General features: G+C 40.9%; 4 protein-coding genes across 5 annotated transcripts; 3 read left to right on the top strand and 1 right to left on the bottom strand.

Moving 5' to 3' along the window:
• The first annotated feature begins 920 nt into the window (after positions 1-920).
• On the top strand, positions 921-8,610 carry LOC128899899 (spectrin beta chain, non-erythrocytic 2-like). 2 transcript variants are annotated; one of them, XM_054179936.1, is made up of 7 exons: positions 921-1,044; positions 1,529-1,627; positions 1,965-2,127; positions 6,657-7,009; positions 7,268-7,329; positions 8,123-8,212; positions 8,465-8,610. In XM_054179936.1, exons 4-7 carry the CDS (start codon positions 6,955-6,957, stop codon positions 8,600-8,602), a joined length of 345 nt encoding a protein of 114 aa, XP_054035911.1. In that variant the 5' UTR covers positions 921-1,044; positions 1,529-1,627; positions 1,965-2,127; positions 6,657-6,954; the 3' UTR covers positions 8,603-8,610. The 2 variants fall into 2 exon arrangements, with proteins under 2 accessions (XP_054035911.1, XP_054035912.1); XM_054179937.1 differs by lacking the exon at positions 1,529-1,627.
• Positions 8,611-9,917: 1,307 nt separating this feature from the next.
• LOC128899912 (plectin-like) lies at positions 9,918-12,692 on the top strand. The gene is made up of 4 exons (XM_054180172.1): positions 9,918-10,722; positions 11,408-11,500; positions 12,102-12,268; positions 12,500-12,692. The coding sequence occupies exons 1-4, from the start codon at positions 10,663-10,665 to the stop codon at positions 12,690-12,692; spliced, it is 513 nt and encodes a 170-aa protein (XP_054036147.1). The 5' UTR covers positions 9,918-10,662.
• Positions 12,693-13,096: 404 nt separating this feature from the next.
• LOC128899450 (microtubule-actin cross-linking factor 1-like) lies at positions 13,097-14,801 on the top strand. Its single transcript, XM_054178592.1, has 3 exons — positions 13,097-13,206; positions 13,341-13,453; positions 14,194-14,801. Exons 1-3 carry the CDS (start codon positions 13,110-13,112, stop codon positions 14,788-14,790), a joined length of 807 nt encoding a protein of 268 aa, XP_054034567.1. The 5' UTR covers positions 13,097-13,109; the 3' UTR covers positions 14,791-14,801.
• Positions 14,802-17,992: 3,191 nt separating this feature from the next.
• Positions 17,993-24,506, bottom strand: CENPQ (centromere protein Q). The gene is made up of 9 exons (XM_054178583.1): positions 24,421-24,506; positions 22,765-22,920; positions 21,938-21,992; positions 21,121-21,235; positions 20,816-20,884; positions 19,490-19,619; positions 19,101-19,220; positions 18,764-18,841; positions 17,993-18,365 (listed from the first exon to the last, which is right to left on the bottom strand). Exons 2-9 carry the CDS (start codon positions 22,915-22,917, stop codon positions 18,237-18,239), a joined length of 849 nt encoding a protein of 282 aa, XP_054034558.1. The 5' UTR covers positions 22,918-22,920; positions 24,421-24,506; the 3' UTR covers positions 17,993-18,236.
• Positions 24,507-24,566: the final 60 nt, after the last annotated feature.

The following is a 24,566-nucleotide window of genomic DNA, read 5'->3' as shown; positions in this document are numbered from 1 at the left end:
CTTTTATACATCAAGTTTGCCACTGCCAAAACATGTCATCCCTCACCCCGTCAGTTGTTGTGGATTGTTCTGGGTTTGTTTTCTGTGACTGCAGTTGTGCCTCTTGCTGCCCTTGTGCTGATTAATACAGCCCTGGAGGTCACACATCCCTCTTTAACAGCACATGTAGCTATCACTTTCCTCCATTCTAAGGGGAGCTTTTATCACACTTACATCTTTTAGACAGAGGCAGGACTAAAAACTTTTGCTGGGGCAAATGTAGTAGTAATAGAGACCCCAGCCAGGGCTTAGATACTGCATGGTAGTAATAAGAAAGCAAGGGTTCTGAGGGAAGGCTGTTTTCTGTGCATAGTTTTGAGGGCAACTATCTGATGTACATGTATTGAGCAGACCTCCCATCTTTCATGGAGCTATAATATGATGCTTAGCTGTTTTTCACTTCCTTATCCAAGATATTTTCATACAAGTTAAGTACTAATATCCAGAAATGGGGTTGTTTGGGGCTTTTTTAAGTATTCTTGTACTCTTCCTATGGTATGACAGTGACAGCTATTTTTCTAAGACATCCTGCAGGCAGTGTCTGTGTGACAAGAAAACCACTTAACAATGAAAAATTCACACTGTTTGATTTTGTAAATGATAATCCAATGCAAATTGCAGAGACTGCAAGGATATGAGACCTTCCCACTGATAACAATAAACTAGAAAGTCTTCAGAAACTAAATAAGCATGTGCTAGTAAACCAGTCCATGGGAGAAAGCAAGACAGAAAAGCATCTGGTGTTACGTTGTGTATATGAGTGGTGAGTGCAGTTCCAGAGCATTTGTCTGATAGGAAATTTTCATCTAGTTGTAAGGTATTGCTACCTAATTCTGTGCTTTGGCCTTTTTTTCCCATCATTTCAGGTGCCACACAGAAGCTGGGGGAAATTGTGCAGAACATGTTATGAGCAGCTGAAATTAAAAAATACTGGTCCTTGGAAAAGATAAGAGGATAAAAATTATATTCTCAGAAAGTGAGGACAATGACCTGGATAAAGAAAGGGTGAGTTTCTGTCTTTACATGGCTAATATTTGTAGGGCTGTAATGGAATGAAGTAGACTTTAACTATTGTTTCTTCACACTATAATGCACAAAACATGGACAGTAAAGGTAGAAATACAAGCAGTCTTCACAAGGTACCTCAGCACAGTAACCTGTCAGAGCAATTAGTTAGGCTAATTGATTTTGTGCTTTGCTGTATAAAAAGTGCTATTGAAGTCTTGGATGCTCTCCCATAGAATGGAAGTCTGTCTACAGCATGAGAAAGGGAATGGACCAAGTTTGCTGAGCTTGCATTGTGCTGAGGTCTGCAGCAGAAAAATATAAAAAGAAAATATAAATCTTAACAAAAAAATACCAACATATTTTTCAGAAATACCAACCAAGAATGTCAAGTGCTCAGTGAACAAAAGTTTAAGGTATACTGTGACGTACTGTAATAAAAGGCTCTATAGGAATGCAAAGGCACTATTATGATTGTTTACAGGAGAAGATGATGAGGCATATAAAAAGGAAGAAATCATTGCAGGCATCTGCTCCTGCCAACATTCTGAGTCAACCTGAAACATTTTTAATCAATAAACAGGTAAACATCTCATCGTCAGCAGTTTTAATGTCTTAAGCAAAAGCAAATTGAAATGTGTTTGTTTGCACTTCTCTTTTAGTGAAGGGGATGGTTCTAAAAGGCACTATTTTTGCAAACTGGTGCTTGGAGAACAGAGAGAGAAATACAGTTATGTATTATATTGACATTTAATTTTTAATTTAAATAGTTATGTTCGGTAACAGCTATAATTAAAATGCAGTGAGTCTGTGTTCAAAGAGAATATTTCGATGTAGCCAGATATTTTAATGTTAGTTTTAATGCTCTAATTTTGTATTGTTGTTGCTCTAGATAGCATGGGTTTATGTTATTTTTTCAGAAAGAGCTTCATATTCAGGAAGAAACTTTCTGTACCGTGAAAGTAGCAGTGATGATGAAGAGCCTTTATTTCAACTATCCAAGGTATAACTGTGTGCCAAACGTAGTCTCCAGAGGAAGCTGACAGGCACCATGAGAGAAAACTGCTGCCTAAGGCAGTCAAGGTAAAGTCAGGGGAAGTATTCGATGAAAAGGAAAGCCTGAAGGTCACGAGAACCTTGATTTATAAGAGGCCATTTGGATGGGAATTCTGGATGGTCAAATATCTGACGCCATCGAGGCCTACCATTGGTATCGAAGTCTTAGATACACGGCCAAATTTAACTCCACCAGCACTTAGTAAAAACTGCCTTATACAGAAGCCATACAATCATAAAATTACAACTGAATAAAAATCTAAATCCTGTCAGTTGTTCCCGAGAGAACCTTTTTGTGTGCTGGACCAACCACTCCAAGTGACTTTATTTATTAGCAGCCTTTCTTGATCTACTGAAATATTATTTATTCTGGGATTATTTAATTTCTGAATACTTCAGTAATTCATCATTAGTGATTATCTGAGTTAGTTCTAGGTGCAATAAATGTAGTTCTTTCCCAGAAGTGAACCATTTAGTTCTTTTATAAATGAATCCATCACTCAGCAATCATATTTGAAGCCCCTCTTACTTTCCCTGTTGCTTACTCTGGGGCAGCCAAGACTGAATCCAAAATTTGAAAACACTAGTGAATTAATTAAGTTCCCTTCCCTTTGACAGCTACATCATGCCATGCCCTAGACAGCTTAGTATCTCTTCTCTTTTTTGCTGCTATGCTTTTGCAAGTGCTCATCAGTTTCATTGCTCACCTGATTCCATTCCATTTATCTTGATTTGAATCATTCATCTCCACCTTTTTGAACAGTATTTTAAAGCATACCTGGAATGTTTTACCTTGCATCTTAAGCACATGTAATAGTATTTTACAGTATTTTCTGTCATTTAGTGATTACTTATCTTTCTTCACCTCTTGCATCTTTTTTGCTCTCAATAGATTCTGTGTAGTGGACTCAATTAAAGTTTATATTTGAAAATAAATACTATTTTAAGAAAAGGTAATTTTAAATATACTTTATGCAGTCTGTGTAACTTCTTTGAAGAAAAAAAAACCAGACTAAACATTACTTAGTTATTATTCAATAGCTTTACAGACTGTGGAGATTTTGAGAAAGAAAAATGAGAAATAGCTAGTTTAGTGGCATGATGAGCATAAACCAACGGTTCCTCTTAGCCCTGTAGAGCACTGATCTACAAACAGCGGCCAGATCTTCATGAGTGGGGACAGCAGAATTGCATGACAACATATGAAAGGAGAAAAGTACATTAACAGGCCTTTATTGACTGCTATGACTCTTTTGCATTATGACAAAAATCTTACTGCAAAAATACACATGCTTATGTAATTAAAGTCTGAAAGCCTCGATTAGTATTGTAACCCCTCACTCTACATTTGATTTCAGTGCTGCCACAGGCAGGCAGCCACTTTGAGGTAGGGATGGGTGAAGCATTGCTCAAATCAGGAGTGGCATCATCTCCATCCAGTCTAATTCACATGCTGTTTGGAAAGCATCTAGCAATCCATTAGCAGATTCATTTGCAGCTGTGCATAGCAAGTCCTGCTTGCTAGTAATTTTGTGAAGATGAGGAGCAACAGACCAAAAAACAAGTCACTTAAAAGGCAATTTGAGGCATAAAAATTAAAACTTCATACAGTACAAAGTTTATTGTTATAGTATGACAAATTGTGGCAAGCATCAGTAAAAATGATTTTATTGTCATTCAGTTGATGACATGACTAGTGAGTTCTTTCCATGAGCAACCCTACATTTAATTAATTGTTCTGGTACACTCAAACTCGCATTGATTTCGGTGGTTTTGCACATCTGTTCCTAAGGGCAGAATGTGGATGCATGAAGAAAATACTGATACCCAGGGATAACTACCAGCCTAAAGTTTTGACTGCCAAAGGGGAATGGTAATGTTTTAGACATAATCTAAGGAAAGTACCAGTGGTCTGTTAAACTGTTAAAAGTAAATGGAAAGTGGTCTGTTTCTGCCCTTGTTCCAGACACTGGCCAGCAGTTAGGCAGAAATACCTGTGTAGAAAGATACTGGGTAAAGATGTTCCCTTATTCTCTGTAACAATAACAACATAACTAAGAAATCTGAGAAATACAAAGATGGAACTAGAACAATAGTTCTGGCTTCTGCATTCACAGTTTATCTAAGCATTCTTATGCACTTAGTCAAGCCAATTAGTGGAAGTCATTCTCATGTGTTGACATGGGATCCTAAAAGCCAAACATATCTAAGAATTATCTGGACATGATGTTTTGACTGAGCTTTGCAATATGGAAAATTTGACCTAACATCTTCAAAGAAATAAAAAGCAACCTAGCCTTCCTTAATAGAGGTAGCTCAAAATTGCCCATTAGGAGAGTGCAAATCCTTAGGCTGTACTGCTGCTGTGTGCAGAAGTCACTTTCAAAGCCTAGGACCAGATGTCACAGTTCTTAGGGTATGTCTTCTTGGCGGCAGGAGTATTAGCTTGGGCACCGTGCCATGCTCCAGAGGCCTTACAGGATCCATGCCAGAACTGGACCACATCCAGCCTGCATGGAGTGCAAGCAGAAGGATTTACATATGTCTGAACATGTCCTGTCTTCACTAGTGAGTTATAAGGATTGCTTGTTGAAGTGTTTGCTGGGATGAATGGGGTTCTCAGTCTACCTCACACTTGTCTCAGACAAAAAACATCAACCTGTGTGTATAGTTCCAAACAATGAGTGGTATGCAAGTCTGTCATTGATCTCAAGGATGCAGTTTGCAGAGATTACTTTTGAAATGGTGGTTTAAACAAAATAAAATTTAAAAGATATTTCAGAGGTAATTGTGTATAAGGTTGCCAGAGAACTGCAATTGTTATGCCTATGACCAATTTTGTTTTCCAGTTCAAGGTGGAAAATTGGCAGATTGCACTTTGTAACAAGAGCAAACTTCAAAAGTTTATGAATACTTGATGCAGGCACTTTTATGCATCTGAATACATGGTTCCACACAGCCTGACAGGTATAAAGTCCTCCTCTTTGAAGGACAAAGCAGCAAAACCATCTATGAATCAAAATGGGAAACCATAGGTCATGACTTGTTAACACTGCTCACTACCCTTGGCTTGACCAAGGGCTTTCTCTGAAAGAAGGGCTATAAAACTTAACAGCTGATCTGTTCAAGTGATGGGCTGTTTTGTATTCCCTTCTTTGGCTACACGATGTTTTAAACCATCTGTTACAAGTCCTGCCAGTGAAATGCTAAGTGGTAGTATTCCTATTATTGGAGTTCTGTTGGTCTCATTTAAGCAGCAACTCAGTAACATTGGCAAGTTTGTTTAGCCTTCAAAAGGTTAGCCTACAACAGTCAAACTTGGAGCATGATGATAACAGATAAGGGAAAGCAAAGACAGGACGTAGTTGGATCAAATTTAAAATTATGCCTGCTATCTTTTGAGTTAGTTGATGTTATGAATTCTGACAATTTAAATAGAGCTGGAGGCAAAATGAGACAGTAAGTATAGAAGACAGGCATAGTGAACAGAGAAGCAAACAAAATTTGTTTTAAGCTGAGGTTTAAGACAGACAATGGTGCATAAGAAAGAGAATGATTTCAGAGAATGATTTCAGAGAATAATTTCAGATGGAAGCAGCAGCTTTTGTGAGCAGACAAATCCTGATTTTTATTGAATTCACACCTACACTTGAACCCTTGAACCACAGAGCCTAAATTCCTGTACTGGAATCCCTCACCTAATGCCATTCCCTTGGACTGGCCCAGTTGTCTTGGTTCCCTTCCCAGCTTAGCTCCAGTTCCTATACCTTGGTCCAGCTTTGTTGAAGTTAGCCAGCAGTTTCAAAGTTAGCACTTGCAGAAAACACTTCTCCTTAAGAGCCTAGCTAGAGAAAAAGGCCTTTGGGACAACAGAGGGAAAATGGAAGAATGTGTAAGATGGTGAGAATATATAGAGAGATGGCAAGATGAGAGACAATTTCAGCCTGAGGTATGAGAAAATTGAAAAACATTTCATGGGATGAGAACAGTTGGACTCAATGATCTCAATGGCCTTTGCCAGACTAAATCATTCTGTGAGGGACTACTGACTTTTCTAAAGGTGGATACTGGGGAAAGATCCAGGGAAAACTGAAAACGGAAGCAGAGAAGATAATCAGGACATGGGATGCAGCATGCTGGAGAGAATTCAGGGACAAAGCCGGGGCCTCTAGAGAAGACAAAGAAGTCTGTTAAGGGAAGTGAGAACACTCCTGAATTCAACCAAAGAAGTCTCGCCATTATACAAGAGAAAAAAAGAAAAATAAAGAGGAAGCCTGGGAATTCTGGGGGCTGTAGAAAATGAGTTAGTAGTTTAGATCAGGGGGAAGAGGGAAGCCAGAACTGCATTCCTGCTGTTGAGTCTACAGTTAGTCTACAGTTCAGGATGAGAAAACAAGAAAACAAAGAAGTGTGAAATAAACATGCTCCAGATGAATATTCTTGAAACCATAACGTTGGGAACCTAAAATGTACATAAAGAAAGTTCTTATTTTTAAAACAAACAAACAAACCCCTAGATTATTAATTTTTTTCTTACATCTTTTGAATTGTTCCAGATGGTTGCCACTTCTACCGCTCCTTACTAGCAGAAGCGACCGTCCCACACCTCCCTCCAACCCCCTTCCAGTTAGCTGTGGAGAGCGAGCAGCCTCCCGCTCTGCCTCAGCCGCCCCTCGCCCGCGCCCGTGCCGTCACAGAGGCGGGTAACGGCCGTTGCCTTGGGCGCCCGTTGGACAGCGTCCCGAGCTGCACTGGCACCCCCCGCTGGAGCAGCCGGGAGCAGCCGCGCTCTTCGCCCGGGCAAGGGAGCAAAGTGGCAAGTTTGGGAAGGCGAAAAGAGAGACTTCGCTGGAGATGGAGCGGGCCGGAGCCTGGAGCGCGCGGCTGGTGGAGCTCATGTGCTGCATGGGTCAGTAACCAGCTCGTTAGCAGTGCTGCTGTGGTTCCAGAGGGGCTCTTGTCTCTGGAGGAGCTCACGTGGAGCTTCTGCACAAAACACTTTCACGACTTGCTGTGATGTGCTGCAAAAACATTTGTGTGCTATGGCTTTGGTCAGACATTTCAGGGCTTTTGCAGGCTACTCTGTTTTTAAACTTCACAAGAACGCTAACTTTATAAAGCTGTCCATAAACAAAGTATCCATTAACCCTTTTCTTTTCCTCTCCAGATGAGCGAGACAAGGTGCAAAAAAAGACTTTCACAAAATGGATGAATCAGCATCTCAAGAAGGTCAGTTAATATTTCAATGATGTTTGGATGACTGATTGCTACAGCACTGACAGCAAAGGCTGACATCTATTAGCTCCACAGGAGGGGATCAGCTGGGTTGGTGACTCCCGGTGGTAGCCTTGCTGAGCTGTACAGTGCATTAAAATATCTGCCACAGGCACAGCTGCTGGAAAGGGCTGTGCTTGTCCTAGACTTCACTAGGTCTGCCTAATGCCATATTTCTCTGATATGATGTATAAGGTGAGCAATTGAGAAAGCCAAGTACAGGGAAATGTGAGGTGATAAAACATGACAGTAGGTTTGGATTAGTAATGACTTTAAGGCCAGAAAGTGTGGTGTTAACTTTTGGCCTGACCCCAGTGAACATGAATGCTGAGGATAAAATATGCATCATGTGTTTTGGTTTTTCACAAATCTTTGGATCTAGCTGGTGTTGGCTGCTAGTGGTCATTATCTAGGTTCAAAGTAGGTGAGTATCTGGTATTGTTTAAACTGTCAAATACTGGTTGTTTCATGGCTATGTGGATTCATTACCTGTAAATTCATACTGCTATTTACTCCTGTAAAATGAAATACAGTGTGATGGAGCTGTGTGAGTGCAGACATATGTGTGAATTTTGCTTGTTAGTTACTTTGAGTTTCTGAATTTGTAACAAAGGTGAGTAGATTTGGATAGCCATTCTGAGGTATATCTGAGGTTTATCAGTGCCTTAAAAGATTTGTGTTAATATGAGTGTGAATCCTCAGGTATAAATGGGCATCTTATGTTCAATTTTTGCATTTGTCTGTGCAGGTTCGAAAGCATGTGAATGACCTGTACGAAGATCTAAGAGATGGGCACAACCTGATCTCGCTCTTAGAAGTCCTTTCTGGAGACACGTTGGTAAGCTTTTTGATGAGAACACAGTGGTTCCAGTTTGTGATACTGGCATTGGCTCTGTTGGTTATTGTTTTGCATATCAACTGCTGGAGGTTTCTTTGATGTTTTCTGTCATGTGTGACTCAATATCAAAGACACAAGTTGTATTTCCGTTGGTACAGTATTCTGCTGTGCATTCTGTGGGGGAGTGTAATCTGTTCTCTTCATTTCTTGTGGTCAGTAAGACTTTCTTTCATAACAGTGTAATGTTCAAAGAGGAAAGCAGGAAAGAATGCTAGGAGACCTGCCTGGATGAGCAAGGAGCTCCTGGACACGCTGTCACACAAGAAGAAACTCTACAAGGAGTGGAAGAAAGGACAGCTAGAATGGGGGGCATATAAGGAAGCTGCCTGAGCAGCAAGAGACCTGGTTAGAAAAGCTAAAGTTCAGTTAGAATTAAATCCAGCCAGGGAGATCAAGGGGAGCTGTAAAAATTTCTATAGGTATATTAATGGTGAAAAGAAGACTATGGAAGGTGTGGGCCCCCTCAGAAAGGAAATAGGTGAGCTGGTGACAAGTGACATGGAGAAGGCTGAGGTTCTCAATGACTTCTTTACCTCAGTCTTCACTGGCAAGGGCTCCAGCCACAGTCCCAGAACAATGGAAGGTAATGGCAGGGGCTGGAAGAAGGAACTGCCCATTGTGAATGAAGATCAGGTTCATGACCATCTGAATAACCTGAAAGTGTTCAAGTCCATGGGACCTGATGAGATACACCCACGGGTGCTGTGGAAACTGGTGAATGAGGTTGCTAAACTGTTCTCCATCATATTCCAAGAGTCATGGCAGTCTGGGGAGGTCCCCACTGACTGGAAAAGGGGAAACATACCTGCCATTTTCAAGAAAGGAAAGAGGGATGACCCAGGGAACTACAGGCCAGTGAATCTCACCTCTGTGCATGGTAAGATCATGGAGCAGATCCTCCTGGGGGCACTGCTGAGACAGAAGAATAATGAAGAAGTGATTGGGCACAATCAGCATGGCTTCACCAAAGGCAAATCCTGCCTGACAAACCTGGTGGCTTTCTATGACAAGGTCACAACATTAATAGATGAAGGTTGAGCAACTGATGTCATTTACCTGGACCTGAGCAAAACCTTTGACACTGTCCTGCACCACATCCTGGTCTCCAAGCTGGTGCAGTGTGGGTTTGATGGATGGACCATTCAATGGATAAAGATGGATGGACCATTCAGTGGATAAAGAATGGGCTTCATGACCACACCCAAAGGGTGGCTGTCAATGGTCCATGTCCAAGTGGAGGCCAGTGACAAGCGGAGTCCCTCAGGGATCAGTACTGGGACCAGTCTTGTTTAACATCTTTGTTGATGACATTGTTGTCAGCAAGTTTGCTGATGACACCAAGCTGTGTGGTGCAGCAGACACACTGGAGGGAAGGGAGGCCATCCAGAGGGACCTTGACTGGCTGGAGAGGTGGGCCCATGACAACCTCATGAGGTTCAACAAGACCAAGTGCAAGGTCCTGCATCTGGGTTGGGGCAATCCCAGGTACCTATGTAGGCTGGGCAGCGACTGGCTTGAGAGCAGCCCTGAAGAAAAGGACTTGGGGGTGCTGATGGATGAGAAGCTCAACATGAGCCACCGGTGTGCACTTGCAGCCTAGAAAGCCAATCACATCCTGGGCTACATCCAGAGAAGCATGGCCAGCAGGTCAAGGGAAGTGATTCTCCCTCTCTAGTCCGCTCTGGTGAGACCCCACCTGGAGTACTGTGTCCAGTTCTGAAGCCCCTATTACAGGAAGGATCTGGATGTGCTGGAACATGTCCAGAAAAGGGCCACAAGGATGATTAGAGAGCTGGAGCACCTCTCTTATGAGGACAGATGGAGGGAGTTGGGGCTATTCATTCTGGAGAAGAGAAGGCTCCGAGGAGAACTAATTGTGGCCTTCCGGTATCTGAAGGGGGCTGACAAGAAAGCTGGGGAGGGACTTTTTAGGATGTCAGGTAGTGATAGGACTAGGGGCAATGGGAAAAAAAATAGAACTGGGTAGATTCAGATTGGATATTAGGAAGAAGTTCTTCCCTATGAGGGTGGTGAAACACTGGAACAGGTTGCCCAGGGAGGTGGTGGAAGCCTCATCCCTGGAGTTTTTAAGGCCAGGCTGGGTGTTGCTTTGAGCAACGTGATCTAGTGTGAGGTGTCCCTGCCTATGAGAGGGGGATAGTAACTAGATGATCCTTGAGGTCCCTTCCAACCCTAACAATTCTATGATTCTATGATTCTGTTCTTCCCTCTTTTTTCAATTTTTCATTTAACAAGTGTTGGATACTCAATACCCCTTCATACTAAAGGGAGTAACTTACAGACAGCAAGGATAAAATGTCCCTGAAATTGTTTGTCAATATAATCTTACAGCAATTGTTTTCCACTTTTAGCCCCGAGAGGAAGGCCGAATGCGTTTCCACAGACTGCACAATGTCCAGGTTGCACTTGACTATTTGAAAAAACACCAGGTATGGTGAGAATACTAATACAAAATGTTAATGAAAATGTTGTCCCCTGTAGATAATAAATAAAGGATATGTCCTGCTTGCTCTTTTATGCATGCTATAAAATATCTGCTGATGTAGGCTTGCCTTGATCTTGCCAAGGTACTCAGGAGTTGCCTCTAGTAAATGTAGCCATCTTTCCTGCTGCCCAGACACTAGCTGCTATGCAGTTAACAACCTAATTTTTAGTGCAAAATTCAGATGCAAAGACATCAGAATGTTGTGTAGGAGTTCCTTGTTTTGATTATATTTGCTTTGGGAAAACTTTCTCAATCCTTGATCCTGATGAAAGCAAAACTGGTGCCCTACAAAGGCAGAAGAGTCACTTGTATGGAGGAAGATTCAGGCTTAATTTCACCTGTATGTCCTTCAAGCCAAGCACTCAAAGCCCACACTGCTGGGCAGTATTCCACTGCTATGTCTTTCTTTGTGCTTTTAAATTTCTTTTATATGCTTACAGGATTCTTGCCTCTCCCTTTACAAACTGGCAATGTTAAAGAATGTCCAAAACAGACATGGAAGGGAAAACTGTACCTCCTTGCCAATACCACTCCACTACACTCCAGTGTACTACACTGCCTGTGTACTGCAGTACATACTTACAGCATATTAATTTCATTTTGTCTGCACTTTCTTTCCATGACTGTAGGTGAAACTGGTTAACATTAGAAATGATGACATAACAGATGGAAATCCCAGACTGACTTTGGGGTTGATATGGACTATCATTTTGCACTTTCAGGTAATTCTAGCTGTACTTGACAGTATTTTTCTTCCAGATTCTTGTGTACAGCTTAGACAGGACTCCATACAGTCTGTGCAAAAATACTAAGGTCTATGCGAAGGTTTTGATGATGCATCTTACTATGTTATGTAAACTGAATCTGAGAGTATTCTTTGTTTGGTGCTTTTCTGTCTGTGGAGTGAGAGAAAAATAGGTTGAATCTTGAACGTTCTTCAGAATATCAGCTGACGTGTTCCTGCTGGTGTTTGGACAAACTGGTCTTGTTTAATGCTGCAGACTTATTCTGATGAGTATCAAAATATTCATTGCTGGGGAATGTGATGTACTAGAAAGTAGTATTTGTATGTTAAAATCCTAATAATGTCCTGCTTTCTCTGATATGAAGTTGTTAATACTTAGATAGTACAAGCCCAAACCTTCTGTATTGGGCAAAATATTTATTTTCCTAAAATGCTTCTTGGAAACTTTGGCTCTGCAGCCACTACTGCCAGTTTTCCCTGTAAATGACATTTGTGTCATTGCAATTGATTTATTGATTACATGTCATTAGATGTAACCAATTAATTAGATGTACTTATCTACATAAACTCTATTTGAGATATCTAATATCCATGTTACTGGAGAGTCAGAAGACATGTCTGCTAAAGAGAGACTGCTGCTGTGGTCCCAGCAGGCAGCCCAGGGATATGCTGGCATGGGCTGTGAAAATTTCACTACCTGCTGGAGTAATGGGAGATTATTTAATGCCATCATTCACAAATACAGGTAAGTGCTCTCTTTGTTCTCTTGGAAATGTTAATGACGCCATTTTAATGGATGTAGAGAAAGGGCTCTTTGGTTTATACCTGTCCTAGCACTGCAGGTGTGGAGATGACACTAGCTCTTCCAGGGCAATTTCCTGCTCTGCCTTTTTAGCTCTTACCTGTACCCGCTTTCTCAGAGGAGCATCTTCATGAATCCTGCACATTTCTCCCCGCTGTTGATTCTTCTCCACAGTCCCTTTTTATCATCCTGGCATTTAAGTATAGGCAGGACAGGTGCAGAACTGATCACCAAGGTGCAAAATTGCAGTACTGGCAAAAGCCATCAGCTCCCACATGACCTGGGACCCCCATATTCTTCCCTGTATGGCTTCACCTTGGCCCTGGAGCCTACAGTTTCTTTGGTGTTTGTGCTTGGAGCTCTCTGAGATGTGTCTCCTGTAAGATAGAGTGGGCTATTCTTCTGGAAAACAGGATGAGATAACCTGAATGTTCCTATCTGAGAAGGGAATTGTGCTACTCTATGCTTTTGTGACCACACTCATACAAAGTTAGAGTTATTGGTAGAACCACTGGTGGCTGGAAGCAAAAAAGGATACAGTACGTATGTGAACTTGAAATACAGTCAAGTATGTCTAATGACAAGAGAGAATTTCTAATTCTGGATTGTAAGAAAGAGCAGATCTCTCTTGATAAAACTGACCTTGGCATCAAAGCTCATCAGAACAAGATCTACCTATCCATCCATGCTCTGGGTTTGCTTTACTGATACAGCAGTGGTATAGAACTGGTGCAGTTGTAATGAAGTGTTACTGTTTTCATTTGACAGGCCAGACCTGATAGACATGAATAGTGTTGCTGTTCAAAGCAACCATGCAAATTTAGAGCACGCTTTTTTTGCAGCGGAAAAACTTGGTGTTGCTCGACTTCTGGATCCTGAAGGTAAGAGAGCTGCAATGGGCTTTGTTACAACCCCCTGACACTAAAATAAAATCCAAACTGCCCGCAGGCTGTAGCATATTCGTGAACATTCTTACACCTATGTGGTAAAGCACTTGTGCTGTCTTGTTTTTTAGATGTTGATGTTTCCTCACCTGATGAGAAGTCAGTAATAACTTACGTGTCATCAGTTCATGATGCTTTTCTGGAAGGACCAGCAGATGGTGAAGGCATCCAAACTTCTCTCAGGGTATGGTTTGGTTCTTCTATTTTTTTATTTTTTATTTTTTTTTGATTGCAAGCATAAAATCCTCCTTCCAATTCCTTCTAAACTGATCCAGGGGGTCCTAGTGATGGAAGGTTGACCATGAGCCAGCAACGTGCTCTTGTGGCCAAGGCAGCCGATGCCATTCTGGGGTGTATTAGAATAGGTGGTTAGTAGGTTGAGAGAGGTTCTCCTCCCCCTCTACTCTGCCCTTGTGAGGCCGCATCTGGAATATTGTGTTCAGTTCTGGGCTGCTCAGTTCAAGGACAGAGAGCTGCTTGAAAGAGCCCATCACAGAGCCACAAAAATTATTAAGGGAGTGGAACATCATCTTTCCAAGGAGAGACTGAGGAAGCTGGGTCTCTTCAGTTTGGAGAAGAGGAAACTAAGGGGTGACCTCATTAATATTTATAAATATGGAAAAGGAGTGCCAAGAGGATGGAGTCACTCTTCTCAGTGATGCCCAGTAACAGTACAAGGGGCAATGGATGGAAGTAAACATGAGGAAAATTTGTTTCACTGTGAGGATGACAGAACACTGGAACAGGCTGTCCAGGGGGTTTGTAGAGTCTTCCTCTCTGGAGATATTCAAAACCCACCTGGATGCATTCCTGTGTGATCTGGTATAGGTGATCCTGCTCTGTCAGGGAAGTTGGATTAGATGACCTTTCAAGGTTTCTTCCAGCCCCTAATATCCTGTGATTTTATGATTCTGCTCTTCACAGAGCCTAACATGTTTCACATGCTACGTTACAAAAAGTGCATCCCAGCTTAAGAAGAAGCTTAAACAGGAGGTAGAGATAACACTTGCTAACAAAAAAGCTAATACAACTATTAAAGACCTGAAATACAAACTGAATGAAACTGAGCTTCAGAAATCATCAACAGAAGTGTCTTCTGTATTCAAAGGAAAAATAGATCAAGTCAACAGTGAACTTAAATCCCTGAAACTTAAGTTGGAGGAAAAAGAACAAGCAGAGCAACGATACTTGCAGCAGCTGAAAGACCTGGGCAAGCAGTTATGTAAAGTCATAGATAACGCTGAAGAGGTGATGCAAGAAAATATAGATCTTAAGAAAATTAATATGAACTATGAGGAGAAGCTGAAAGAAAAGGCACAACTAAAAAGAGAAGTAGAGGAATTAACTTTGTTTCAGAGAGAAGCTAAAATAACTATCAAGCATTTAAATTCTCAAATTAGTTCTCTTCTAAAAGAGAAAATGGAAGCTGAACGGAGCACAGAGGCATGCAAGGAAGCTGCAAATAATCATCAAGACCAATGTAAGAAAATTCAAGAACAGCTGCTTAAAAATCCTAAGTAGAAAAAAAAAACCAACACACCACTTTGTGAAATTCAGATGCTGAAGAATTAATTGGCCAAAAAGAAACAGACATCAGAAACATGTAAATGTAAGAATACCAAAACAAGACTTAATTATGACAGAGAAAACGACTTTTGAAAAGCAAAGCATTCGGAAGAAAAGTGATACATTAAAAGGCCTAGGATGTGGTTGCAAAGGGCAACCTTGTACAAGAAATGAACAATTGCACAAACAGTAATTGAGTAAGAATCCATACATAAAATCAAAAGCCTAGAATTTCATGTAGTAAACCCAAAAGACTTAGCCAGTGAATTTAATGTAATAAACAGAGTGCTTTCACCCAAACCACAGACCAGAAGGTTACAAACCTAACTGTCCAACTGTGGAAATTATACAAAAGCTAAGTAATTCTGACTCAGGAAGAACCAGTTTAAACACTCTGCAGAGGAGTTTAGGAAAAAAATCTGAAAAATTAATAGTCACAGAAAAGAACATTTCTGACAGAAACTCAGAATATATTGCTTTTCATCAGGAAAAGGAGAAAAACAACTTTATAGCTGAGGAAAACATAACCTTCCAGAATGCAGTTAGCAGAAATATCTAGAAGTTAAATAGTACATTTTTTTTTCCCCTAAAATTACAAAGTTATTTGCAATAAATAGGAAGACATCACTGAGAGTGGTAAATTTTCAAAACATATTTGAACTAGAAGCCATATTCTACCTGGACAGCCTTATAGCAATCCCTTAATGTAAACAGTCCATTAAGCCATGTTACAAACAATTTACATTTGTACAGAAAAATTTACATAGCATTTAGCAGTGTATGACTTTTATATAGACATGCTTGTGTAGACCTTTTTTAAATGTTCATAGTATTTTCTAATTTGCCTGTTCTGAACTAAGTACATACTTCTTTTTTTTCCTTGTAACTTTCATGTAATTGTTAAAATAATAAAGTTTTTCTGAAAAAAAATAAACCTAGTGTGACATGTACTTGTTCATGTATGGACTACCATTACAGAATAAGACTTAACAGGTGTGTTCCAACTATTTTACTTACCAAGTACATGGGTGTCTATCTTCACCAGGTAGAGCAATTCTGGTTAAAGATCCCTTTTTTATGTTTGCCTTTTTTTGTGTGCAGTTTGGCTTAATGCTTTCTCCAGATCTTGTAATTGCATCTAAGTTATTAAAATCCACCAAAGTGCTCCTGCAGTGCACAGAAGTTGATCTGAGTGTAGAAGTTCATGAGATTTGGTTGTTAAGTGAAAAGGTGTGTGAATCACTCTGAGAAACAAGCAGGGCAGAAACTGGATGGTTGTGCTTTTCAGCAATGTTAGTAGCTCTGTATTTGTCTCCACAACATCACCCTGTGCTGGAAAGCCACAGTTTTGTAATTCATTAGCTGAAGGGGTAGCCACAAGCCTCCTATAACCATTCCTCCAGTGCTCTGGAAGAGTGTAACTGTGGATCATGGTGACAAACTAGCCTGCCAAGCTCCAGGAGAAGGGATACCCATTGTCATCCAAGACACAGACACTAGGGGAGCAGTAAATGAGTTCAGCAAGGTACTTCTGCCTCCTGGCATTACCCCCTTGTGACCAGGTTTTGCTGAGCAGGCTGGCACAGGAGGTGTCCAGGTAAGACAATGTCAATTTAGGGTCCATCCTAAGATACAATACAGAATGACTATTAGGCAGAAAGCTGCGACTCATATTCTACAAGCAACTATGTTAGACTTAAAGATGAGTCAAAGAGAGCTGTGTTCATTAAGCTGGAAATTTGGGAGTAATTGTAAGTTGCAGCTTAGGTCTTTGTTTATAAAAACTCCCAAGTCCACACAACACTCCAGAGGTGCCTTCCTGCTTACAGGAAGAGTAGAAAGTATGTTAAGGAAGGAAAAGAGCCTCAGTGACATATACGGTGGCACAGATTCAAGTTCTAGTCTTCCTTCAAGACTGATAGAGTCTCTCTGGATTTTGAATCCCATAATCTGAATTAAATTACTAGTGGTTATGTATGTAAGTGCTCCCCTTGTCAAGAGATCAGGTATTTGAGGAATATTTCTAAATATAGAGAACACTTTTTCATGTGATTCAGTATAAAACAAGTACTTTGGTTTTCTTGATCCTACAGGTAGCAACTACAGAGAGGCTTAATCTCTCATAGGGGAAGAAAGATAATTAGCTTATTGAGAATATCAGCAGCCTGTAAACAAAAGAACAAGAATTGTGGCTACTTCTGGTGCCCCCAGCATAAGAAGGACATTGAATTGCTGGAGTGGGTCCCAAGGAGGGCCTCAAAGATTATTAGAGGGCTGGAGCACCTCCCCTTATAGGGACAGGCTGAGAGAGCTGGAGCTGTTCAGCCTGGGGAGACCTTAGAGCAGCCTTCCAGTACCTGAAAGGGGCCTACAAGAAACCCAGGAAGGGACATTTTACAAGGGCCTGTAGTGATAGGATGAGGAGGAATGGATTGAAGTGTTAGGAGGGTAGATTTAGACTGGATATTAGGAAGAAATTTTTTACAGTGAGGGTGGCAAGACACTGGAATGGGCTGCTCAGGGAAGTCCTGGATGCTCCCTCCCTGCTGGTGTCCGAGGCCAGGTTGGAAGAGGCCTTGAGTGACCTGGTCGAGTGGAAGGTGTCCTTGGCCATGGGAGCTGGGTTGAAACTAGATGATCTTTAAGGTCCTTTCCAAGCTAAACTATTCTATGAATCCATGAAGTTTTCACGTGGTAAGTCAACATAAAGAGCCCTGCTGTCTTCCAGCAGATCATTTGACTGCAGAAAGCACTTTATAGTAACTGAATCTTTTAAGGAAGAATGTCTATCATGGAAAAAACGGAGGAGAGGTTATGGGAAAATAGGCTGTTTAGAAAATTTATGATTAAAATTACTCAATTAAATATTCAATTACTCAATTTCCTGCCAGAGAGGCTTTTTGTTAAGTGATGGTAAGAAAATTGAACACCTGAGCAGTAGATAATCCTATTTTACAAGAAGTTTCAGGTTTAAAGGGAATTTAACTCCCAAGCAAGTTACTTTGGTAAGGGGTACTGCCTTCACCAATTTACAGATGTGACAGCAAAGTTAAATATAATGGAATAGGTTACCTTTATTTTATAAAAATGCCCAAATAAACCCAGGATGCTTTTCCCTCCCTTCTCCTAAACCAGCATAGATCATACCAGAAGTTATCATAGGTCCAAAAAATCCCCCAAAATCCTTGACTACTCACTTAAATCACTGGAGTCCCAGAATGCAGCTACAGATTTGTATACCACTATCTATGCAAAATGCTTTAACATAAATTCAGAAGTCACAACAGTAAAGCCATTAGGAAGAAAACACTGTTCCCATGTTCAGCATCCTGCTGCTCTTCACTCATAGAGTCCTGGCCTAGGTTTTATTTTTCAAAGGAGATTCCATATATTCTGATTTCTCAAAGGAAGTCCACTTTCTCATAGATCTTCTCAATGAGATTTAACATGCTCTTCAGGTCAGCTGACTGCTGAATAGTGTTCATATCCTTTAAGAGACCTTCCTGATCTTTTATCTTCAGAATTTCTTTCTAAAGAACAAATAAAAACAGCTTTCATTGAGTCCAACAGAAATCTCACTTTCATGCAGTCTGGTTTTATCTAAACACAGCCAAAACAAACAAACAAAAAAACAAACAAAAAATGATTCAAAGACCCAGAAGATGACAGTCTTCCTTCCATCAGCTACAGGGAGATATTTCAGAAATTATTACAGGTTCCACAGGACCACAGAATTCCTAGGAAAAGATCTGAAATCCCTTAGTGAAGTTTTGTTCTGGTGTTAAAAGCAGAAGCATATATTTTAAATAAATAAATAAATGGTTTTTTTTTCAGAAGTGGCCTCTCTGGCAGAGCTTAAATGATGAAAGAATATTCTGTTGCCTTCCTTCTCATAGCCAAAGTGTCTGAAAAGATATTCCATGCTCACCTGCAAAGTGGGTGCCTGCAAACTGCGCTTGGGGAGTTCCGGAAGGTGGAGAGCTCCACTGCCATTTTCCTGCAATACCTAGAAAAAGCAAAGATAATCTAAAATGAAACATCAGGTACACAAGTAATAAATTGGAGAATTAAAGGAAAATAAACTGGCTGTTATTACCCAGCTTCTGAAAACTAAGCTTCTTAATCTTGCTACTGAAGTTGGAAAGATTGAAATGATACATTCACAAAGGCAAGTAAGGCTTTCTCTATATGATACTCTCTGCAGAAACTGCTTGTATGGGGATGACCCCAGAAGTCAATCATGCAGCAACATCCATTGGAAATACCTCTCTGGCCTTTTTTTCATCATCTTCTAACTGGTTCTGGAGCACTTGGATTTTGTATCGCAGTTGCTTTGTAGTTTCTTCAATGTGTTCTGCTGATTGCTGAGCTTCATTTATTTCTTCCTAAGACCAAGTAGACAAAACAAGAACAAAATTTACTTTAGAGATGGTGAGTCATTCCTACATAAGATAGTGAGAATCAGCATCAGCTGAGTCACTGCAAAGTCATCCAAACAGGTGATACAGTGGCTTGTAGTGAAGGTGGGTGACAACACTGAACAGAGAACAACTCCTCCACAACAGCACAGGGACAGCCAGCAGTCCACCACAAAACGCTCAGCAGCAGCAGCATGACAGGTAAGAGATTTTCTTCCCTCCCTTGCCTTCCATACCTGCAGTTTTGCCAGAGTCTCTTCATTTGTCTCAAGCATTTGTTTCTCTGACATCTGAAGGCTTGGGACTTTCTTCAGATTGCCCAGCTTCCCTGGAGGCACCTTTACAGTCCTGAAAAATCTCAGCACCCTTTATTATAGAAAAAGGAAAGCATGACTTGTTTGGAGGTCTTTGCAAAATAAAAAGAAAACTGACCAATTACTTCTCCAGAGAAAAACTGAACTCAGTGTAGCTCAGTTTCTACCAGTGAAGTAAAAGGATGCAGAGGAAGAAAAGCTGTCTCAAATTGTTTTGCAAAATCATGTGGAACAGACATCTAGCGAAGGAGCCAGAAACATCAAATCCCAGCATTCTGGCCTTTGCTATTACACTGATTTTGTGTGGTCTCTATCCCACTGGCCTGTACACTCCCTGACTGTACATTAACTAATACTTTCCCAGTTCTGACCTTTCTGCTTTTCAAAGCAAAACTAAGTTCTAAAAGCAGCATTTTTAATTGCTTCCAAAGAAAGGTCACTTTAGCAAAATCTGTAAATGCTTTTTGTCAAATGTGATAAATAGTTTAAATAGTTTTATGGCAGAGGAAGAGTTTTATCTTGCCCTCAAAGGTCCTTCTAATTCTGAGGAAGACTCAAATTCTTCCAAGGTGAATCTGTCAGATACACCGAAGTGCCACAACTTCCACGCATCTCAGATGAGACTGCAGGAGGTTTGGCAACTCAGAAATCAAATACATCACAAATGCAAAATTACTAAAAAAAGCCCCCCAAAAACCATTTATGACAAACTAACTCCTCATGTTTGAATCTTGAGGTACTGCAAGAACAAAGAAAGCAACATACAGGCTCAGTCTCTACGCTGATAAAAGGCTGGCATACTGACAGGCAGACCTAATTACTCCCATCATGACATAAAAAGGCTGCAAGTTATGCTCCAACGCAAAATTTCAATTCTCTTTGACGCAACTTCAACAGTCAGAAAATGAACTAGCGTTAAGAAAATATAGATATAACAGCTCCTGTCACTATCACGAAGCGGTAACAAGCTGACCACACATTTAAAAAGAAGCGTACAAGGATTCAAGGAGCTCTTCAGAGTACCACCTAGGTTCTGTTACTCATATGGAAGTAGTTAAAGTGGGTCCTTTGACAAGTTTTGCTTGTCCACTTCAGTCAAATGTACCATCAAGACAATTCTCTCCTTGATTTTGGAGAAACTTTCCCTTTTGAGACTTCCTAAATGTAAATTCCATAAGCACAGTACAAAACAACTAGGTAAACTAAATTCCTTCTCTCTCTCTCTCTTTTTAAATCCTAATTTCTTACCTTTCTTTAAGTAAATTGAGGTGCTTCTGAACATCACCTTTGCTATTCCTTTGTTGGCACAAAACAGATCTGGAAAGAAAATAAAGGCAGAATTTTCATCACAAAGCCTGCAAGTAAAGTACTCATCAAGAGAAGTAAACACTGTCAGAAATTTTCTAGCTAAAAAATTGGGGCTTCAGATAGTTATATGGCCAAAGATATTGCTCAGAAAAAGCTCCAAAGCTTTTCCAGTTCAAGCAACGTTATGATTTTTACTTTATTTCTTGTCAAAACAAAGAAAAAGCACCAGGATATTTGGCACTTACAGTATTGCTGCATCCATTACAGTTGCCAGAAATTGCCTACTGCTCTCAGAGAAAGTCTGCCAAGATGCTATTTTAGCATTGGTTATCTTCACCTTTTTTGAAGAACCCTTTTCTCCTGTTAACACAAAGGAAAAAATTAAAAGATACGATTTGTCACACCTGGGTAGACAGCTCTGTGACTTAATTCAGTCAGATCATAGACAAAGGTGAAACAATTTTTTACATGCCATGAAACTATCAGGTCAAATCTATCCATGTTAGGTGGTACTTAATATTTACAAGTCACTAGTTGTTTAAAAAGCACAAAATACAAAAAGGTACTTTCTTACAGCAGTTTCATTCTAAACAGGTACTTGCCCCAAATCACTGGCAATAAAAGTGAGAAAACGCACCATGAAATAGAAACAAAAAAAGGAGCAGGAATATATGTAAGTGAGAAATGCAACACAGGAAGGGCCTCATCTCACGTGTATGTTCAATACAGGACACAGGAGACTTAGCACAGAAGGTTAATAGAGAAGACAATAACCTGTGAAGAGAAAGTTAAAATGTTCTGGGTGCTTATGATACAAGAGAAGAACACTACGTGCAAATGAAAAGCACGTGATTACTACATGCACGTACAACACACACTGGCTAAGACTGTGCTGTAAATAATCACTGCTACTGTTGAGAAAGAAACTTACTTATTTGAAAATTATTTCAGTGACACCTCAGAGATCTATCATCAACATAGCAGTTACTACCTTCACTTTCAGTGTTTTACCGAAACACTGAATTTGCACAAGACAAACCTAAGGAAAGAATACAATCCTACTTGCAGGGGACGAGTCCTCATGTTCTGTAGCTTTCCTCTTGACTGTCTGAGTGACCTGCCAAAGGGGAAAATTTACAGCAAATGTGGTAATTTTGAAACATTTTCATCTACTACTAACAACTCTCTGGAAAAAGGCTGTGAAAGCATGTTAGTGCTTGACAGAGGTCTATTGATGCTGACCACAGAAAAAAACCCTTTTTGAAGTACAAACCAGATATTTATCTCAAACATACTAAGGGAAGCAATTCACCCCTTTTCATTCCTCCTATTCCAAGTATGATGTCATGAAATATGAAATGTTTGGCTATCCAGACACACCATGAGATCATGCTGTTCATAAGCTCAGTGGTCAAGCAAGCTTTCTCCAATAGAAAACTGCATTGGCCAGTGTGAGACATATAGAGAATATTTTCCAGAACTGAATAAACATCACCTGAGCTGAATGAATTCTGACTGCATCACTCTGTTCAAACAGCTGCTATGCAGCTCCTCAAAAGCTGCACAGCCATCTTGTTCCTTTATCAGTGATCAGACAATGCTTCCCTCTAGTTGTCACAGACACAGCAGCATGCAACAAGAATCTCAGGAAAACAGGGAGCAACTAAGGCAGCTGGTCTCAAAAGAGCTGTTCACATTGGACATTTCCTCAAGAGGACTATGTTTAGTTAATGAAATATTCTCTATAAACACCAGTAAAGACTAGACAAAAATGCCTTTTTGTTTGTTTGTGGGGTTTGGTTTTTTTGGGGTTTTTTTGAGTTTGTGTTTGTTTTGTTTTCTGTCCTTTGGTTACTTTTCTAATTTCTTTGATACAAAATAACAACTACCTTTCTTTTTTGATCTTGTTTTCCTCCATCTCCATCTGTTCTCTTTTTTATGTTGTAAGACCTTTGTTGATTTTGTGACTTAAGTGTTTTTTTTGCTGATGCCCTACCAGTGGTCTTCTGCATTTTACTGGAAGATGCATAGTGGTGTTTCATTATCTGCAAACAAATGGAACAAGAAGAAACAAAAAATTAAAATCCAACAGTTATAACCCATACAGTACAAACCACACATTAATAACCAAGATGACAGACATATTCAGTGCTAAATGAGACCAAATGTTTGAGCATTTGCTAACCTAAAGCCTAAATCGCAAATAGTCACTCAAGTGCCGGACCACTGATAAAACATCTCCCTTTTCCTTTCAGACAAGTCTTTCCATGTTCCACTTCTCTTTCTAAACTTAACATCCAACACATCTGTATGGCAAAGAGCAGCAGTGTTCTTAAATGCCTTGACAATAAAACGTCTTTATCTTTCTAATGCAGTTTAGTGCAGTTATCCTGTTATGAGTACCTTTTAGCCTAGCACCCAACCACAATGATCCTTGCTGTTGTTTAAACCTACAGCTTCTTTTCTTGCTCACTACAGAGATGGAGGAAAACAAAGAAGTCACACAGAAGACAGCAATCATTACACCCCACTAACTTTTCTCTTTGCTAATCACAACAATTCAGATGTATCATAGACAGTAAGTTAAGCTTAACCATGAACCAGTAACGTGCCCTTGGGGTTGAGAAGGTCAGCAGTATCCTGGGGTGCATTAAGTGCAGACAGCAGGTCGAAGGAGGTTCTACTTTCCCCTCTACTCTGCCCTACTGAGGTCACACCTGGAGTATTGTGCCTAGTTCTGGGCTCCCCATTTCAAGAGAGACGAGGAACTACTGAAGAGAGTCCAATGGAGGGCTACAAAGATGATGAGGAGACTGGAGCATCCCTTTTACAAGGAGAGGTTGAAGGACCTGGGGCTACTTATTCTGGAGAAAACTGAGAGGCAATCTTATCATTGCTTACCAGTATCTAAAGGGTGTGTGCCAAAAGGTTGGGGCCAGAGGACACAGGACAAAAGGCACAAAATGGAACATTTGAACATGAGGAAAAGCTTCTTTCCTTTAAGGGTGACAGAGCATCGAACCAGGCTGCCCAGTGAGGTTGCAGAGTCTATCCTATAGAGATTGTAAACCTGCCTGGACGACATCCTGTACAACCTCCTCTAGATGGACACCTCCTGTATCTGAACCTACTTGAGCAGGGGTGTTAGACTTGATTGGTCCCCGGTCGCCCCTTCCAACCCCCACTATTCTGTGACTCTGCATTGCAGCTTTTCATTCATCCGTCCAGGCCACTTCGTCCTCACGGAAATGTCTCAGCACTGCTCGCCAGGCGACAATCAGGACCGACACGGAGTAAACAAGCCCAAAGTCTGCCCTCGATGCAATAACTACTGACTACGAGACAGCCCTCGAAGCAAACCTGAGCGGATTACATCTCCCCGCATGCAACGCGGCCCACCACAGCCAGCGACATATATGCTAGGAGTTGTAGTTGTAGTCCCCGTACCGCCAGCACCCCCGGACTCCTTTTGCCAGTCGCTGACAAGTAACACTACGGGAACTTGCACAAGCCCTCCCGACAGTTCATCCCGCTCCGAGACTCGCCTTTTCGCGCTGCCGCCCGTTCCGCGATAGACCCCGAGCCGTTAGCAGACGAATTCCCCCGCGCGGCGGCGCGCCTGCGTGCTGCTGGTCCCACCCGAGGCGGCTCTGCGTATGCTCGGTTCCGGTCCCGCCCGAGGCGGCTCTGT

This window comes from Dryobates pubescens, chromosome 3 (genome assembly GCF_014839835.1).
Source record: "Dryobates pubescens isolate bDryPub1 chromosome 3, bDryPub1.pri, whole genome shotgun sequence".
Classification (NCBI taxonomy): Eukaryota; Metazoa; Chordata; class Aves; order Piciformes; family Picidae; genus Dryobates; species Dryobates pubescens.
This window is presented reverse-complemented; position numbering and strand designations above follow the sequence as displayed.

Excerpts from the sequence above, each read along its gene's own strand:
- LOC128899899 (XM_054179937.1), top strand. The coding sequence starts at position 6,955 with ATGGAGCGGGCCGGAGCCTGGAGCGCGCGGCTGGTGGAGCTCATGTGC. Across the intron at positions 7,010-7,267 it reads GGAGCTCATGTGCTGCATGG|ATGAGCGAGACAAGGTGCAA; the intron begins GTCAGTAACCAG and ends TTTCCTCTCCAG. Across the intron at positions 7,330-8,122 it reads TGAATCAGCATCTCAAGAAG|GTTCGAAAGCATGTGAATGA; the intron begins GTCAGTTAATAT and ends TTGTCTGTGCAG.
- CENPQ (XM_054178583.1), bottom strand. The coding sequence starts at position 22,917 with ATGAAACACCACTATGCATCTTCCAGTAAAATGCAGAAGACCACTGGT. Across the intron at positions 21,993-22,764 it reads AACAAGATCAAAAAAGAAAG|GTCACTCAGACAGTCAAGAG; the intron begins GTAGTTGTTATT and ends CCCCTTTGGCAG. Across the intron at positions 18,842-19,100 it reads ATGAAAAAAAGGCCAGAGAG|GTATTGCAGGAAAATGGCAG; the intron begins GTATTTCCAATG and ends TGCTTTTTCTAG.
- LOC128899912 (XM_054180172.1), top strand. The coding sequence starts at position 10,663 with ATGCGTTTCCACAGACTGCACAATGTCCAGGTTGCACTTGACTATTTG. Across the intron at positions 11,501-12,101 it reads CTATCATTTTGCACTTTCAG|ATATCTAATATCCATGTTAC; the intron begins GTAATTCTAGCT and ends ACTCTATTTGAG. Across the intron at positions 12,269-12,499 it reads GCCATCATTCACAAATACAG|TCCCTTTTTATCATCCTGGC; the intron begins GTAAGTGCTCTC and ends TCTTCTCCACAG.
- LOC128899450 (XM_054178592.1), top strand. The coding sequence starts at position 13,110 with ATGAATAGTGTTGCTGTTCAAAGCAACCATGCAAATTTAGAGCACGCT. Across the intron at positions 13,207-13,340 it reads TCGACTTCTGGATCCTGAAG|ATGTTGATGTTTCCTCACCT; the intron begins GTAAGAGAGCTG and ends CTTGTTTTTTAG. Across the intron at positions 13,454-14,193 it reads GCATCCAAACTTCTCTCAGG|AGCCTAACATGTTTCACATG; the intron begins GTATGGTTTGGT and ends TGCTCTTCACAG.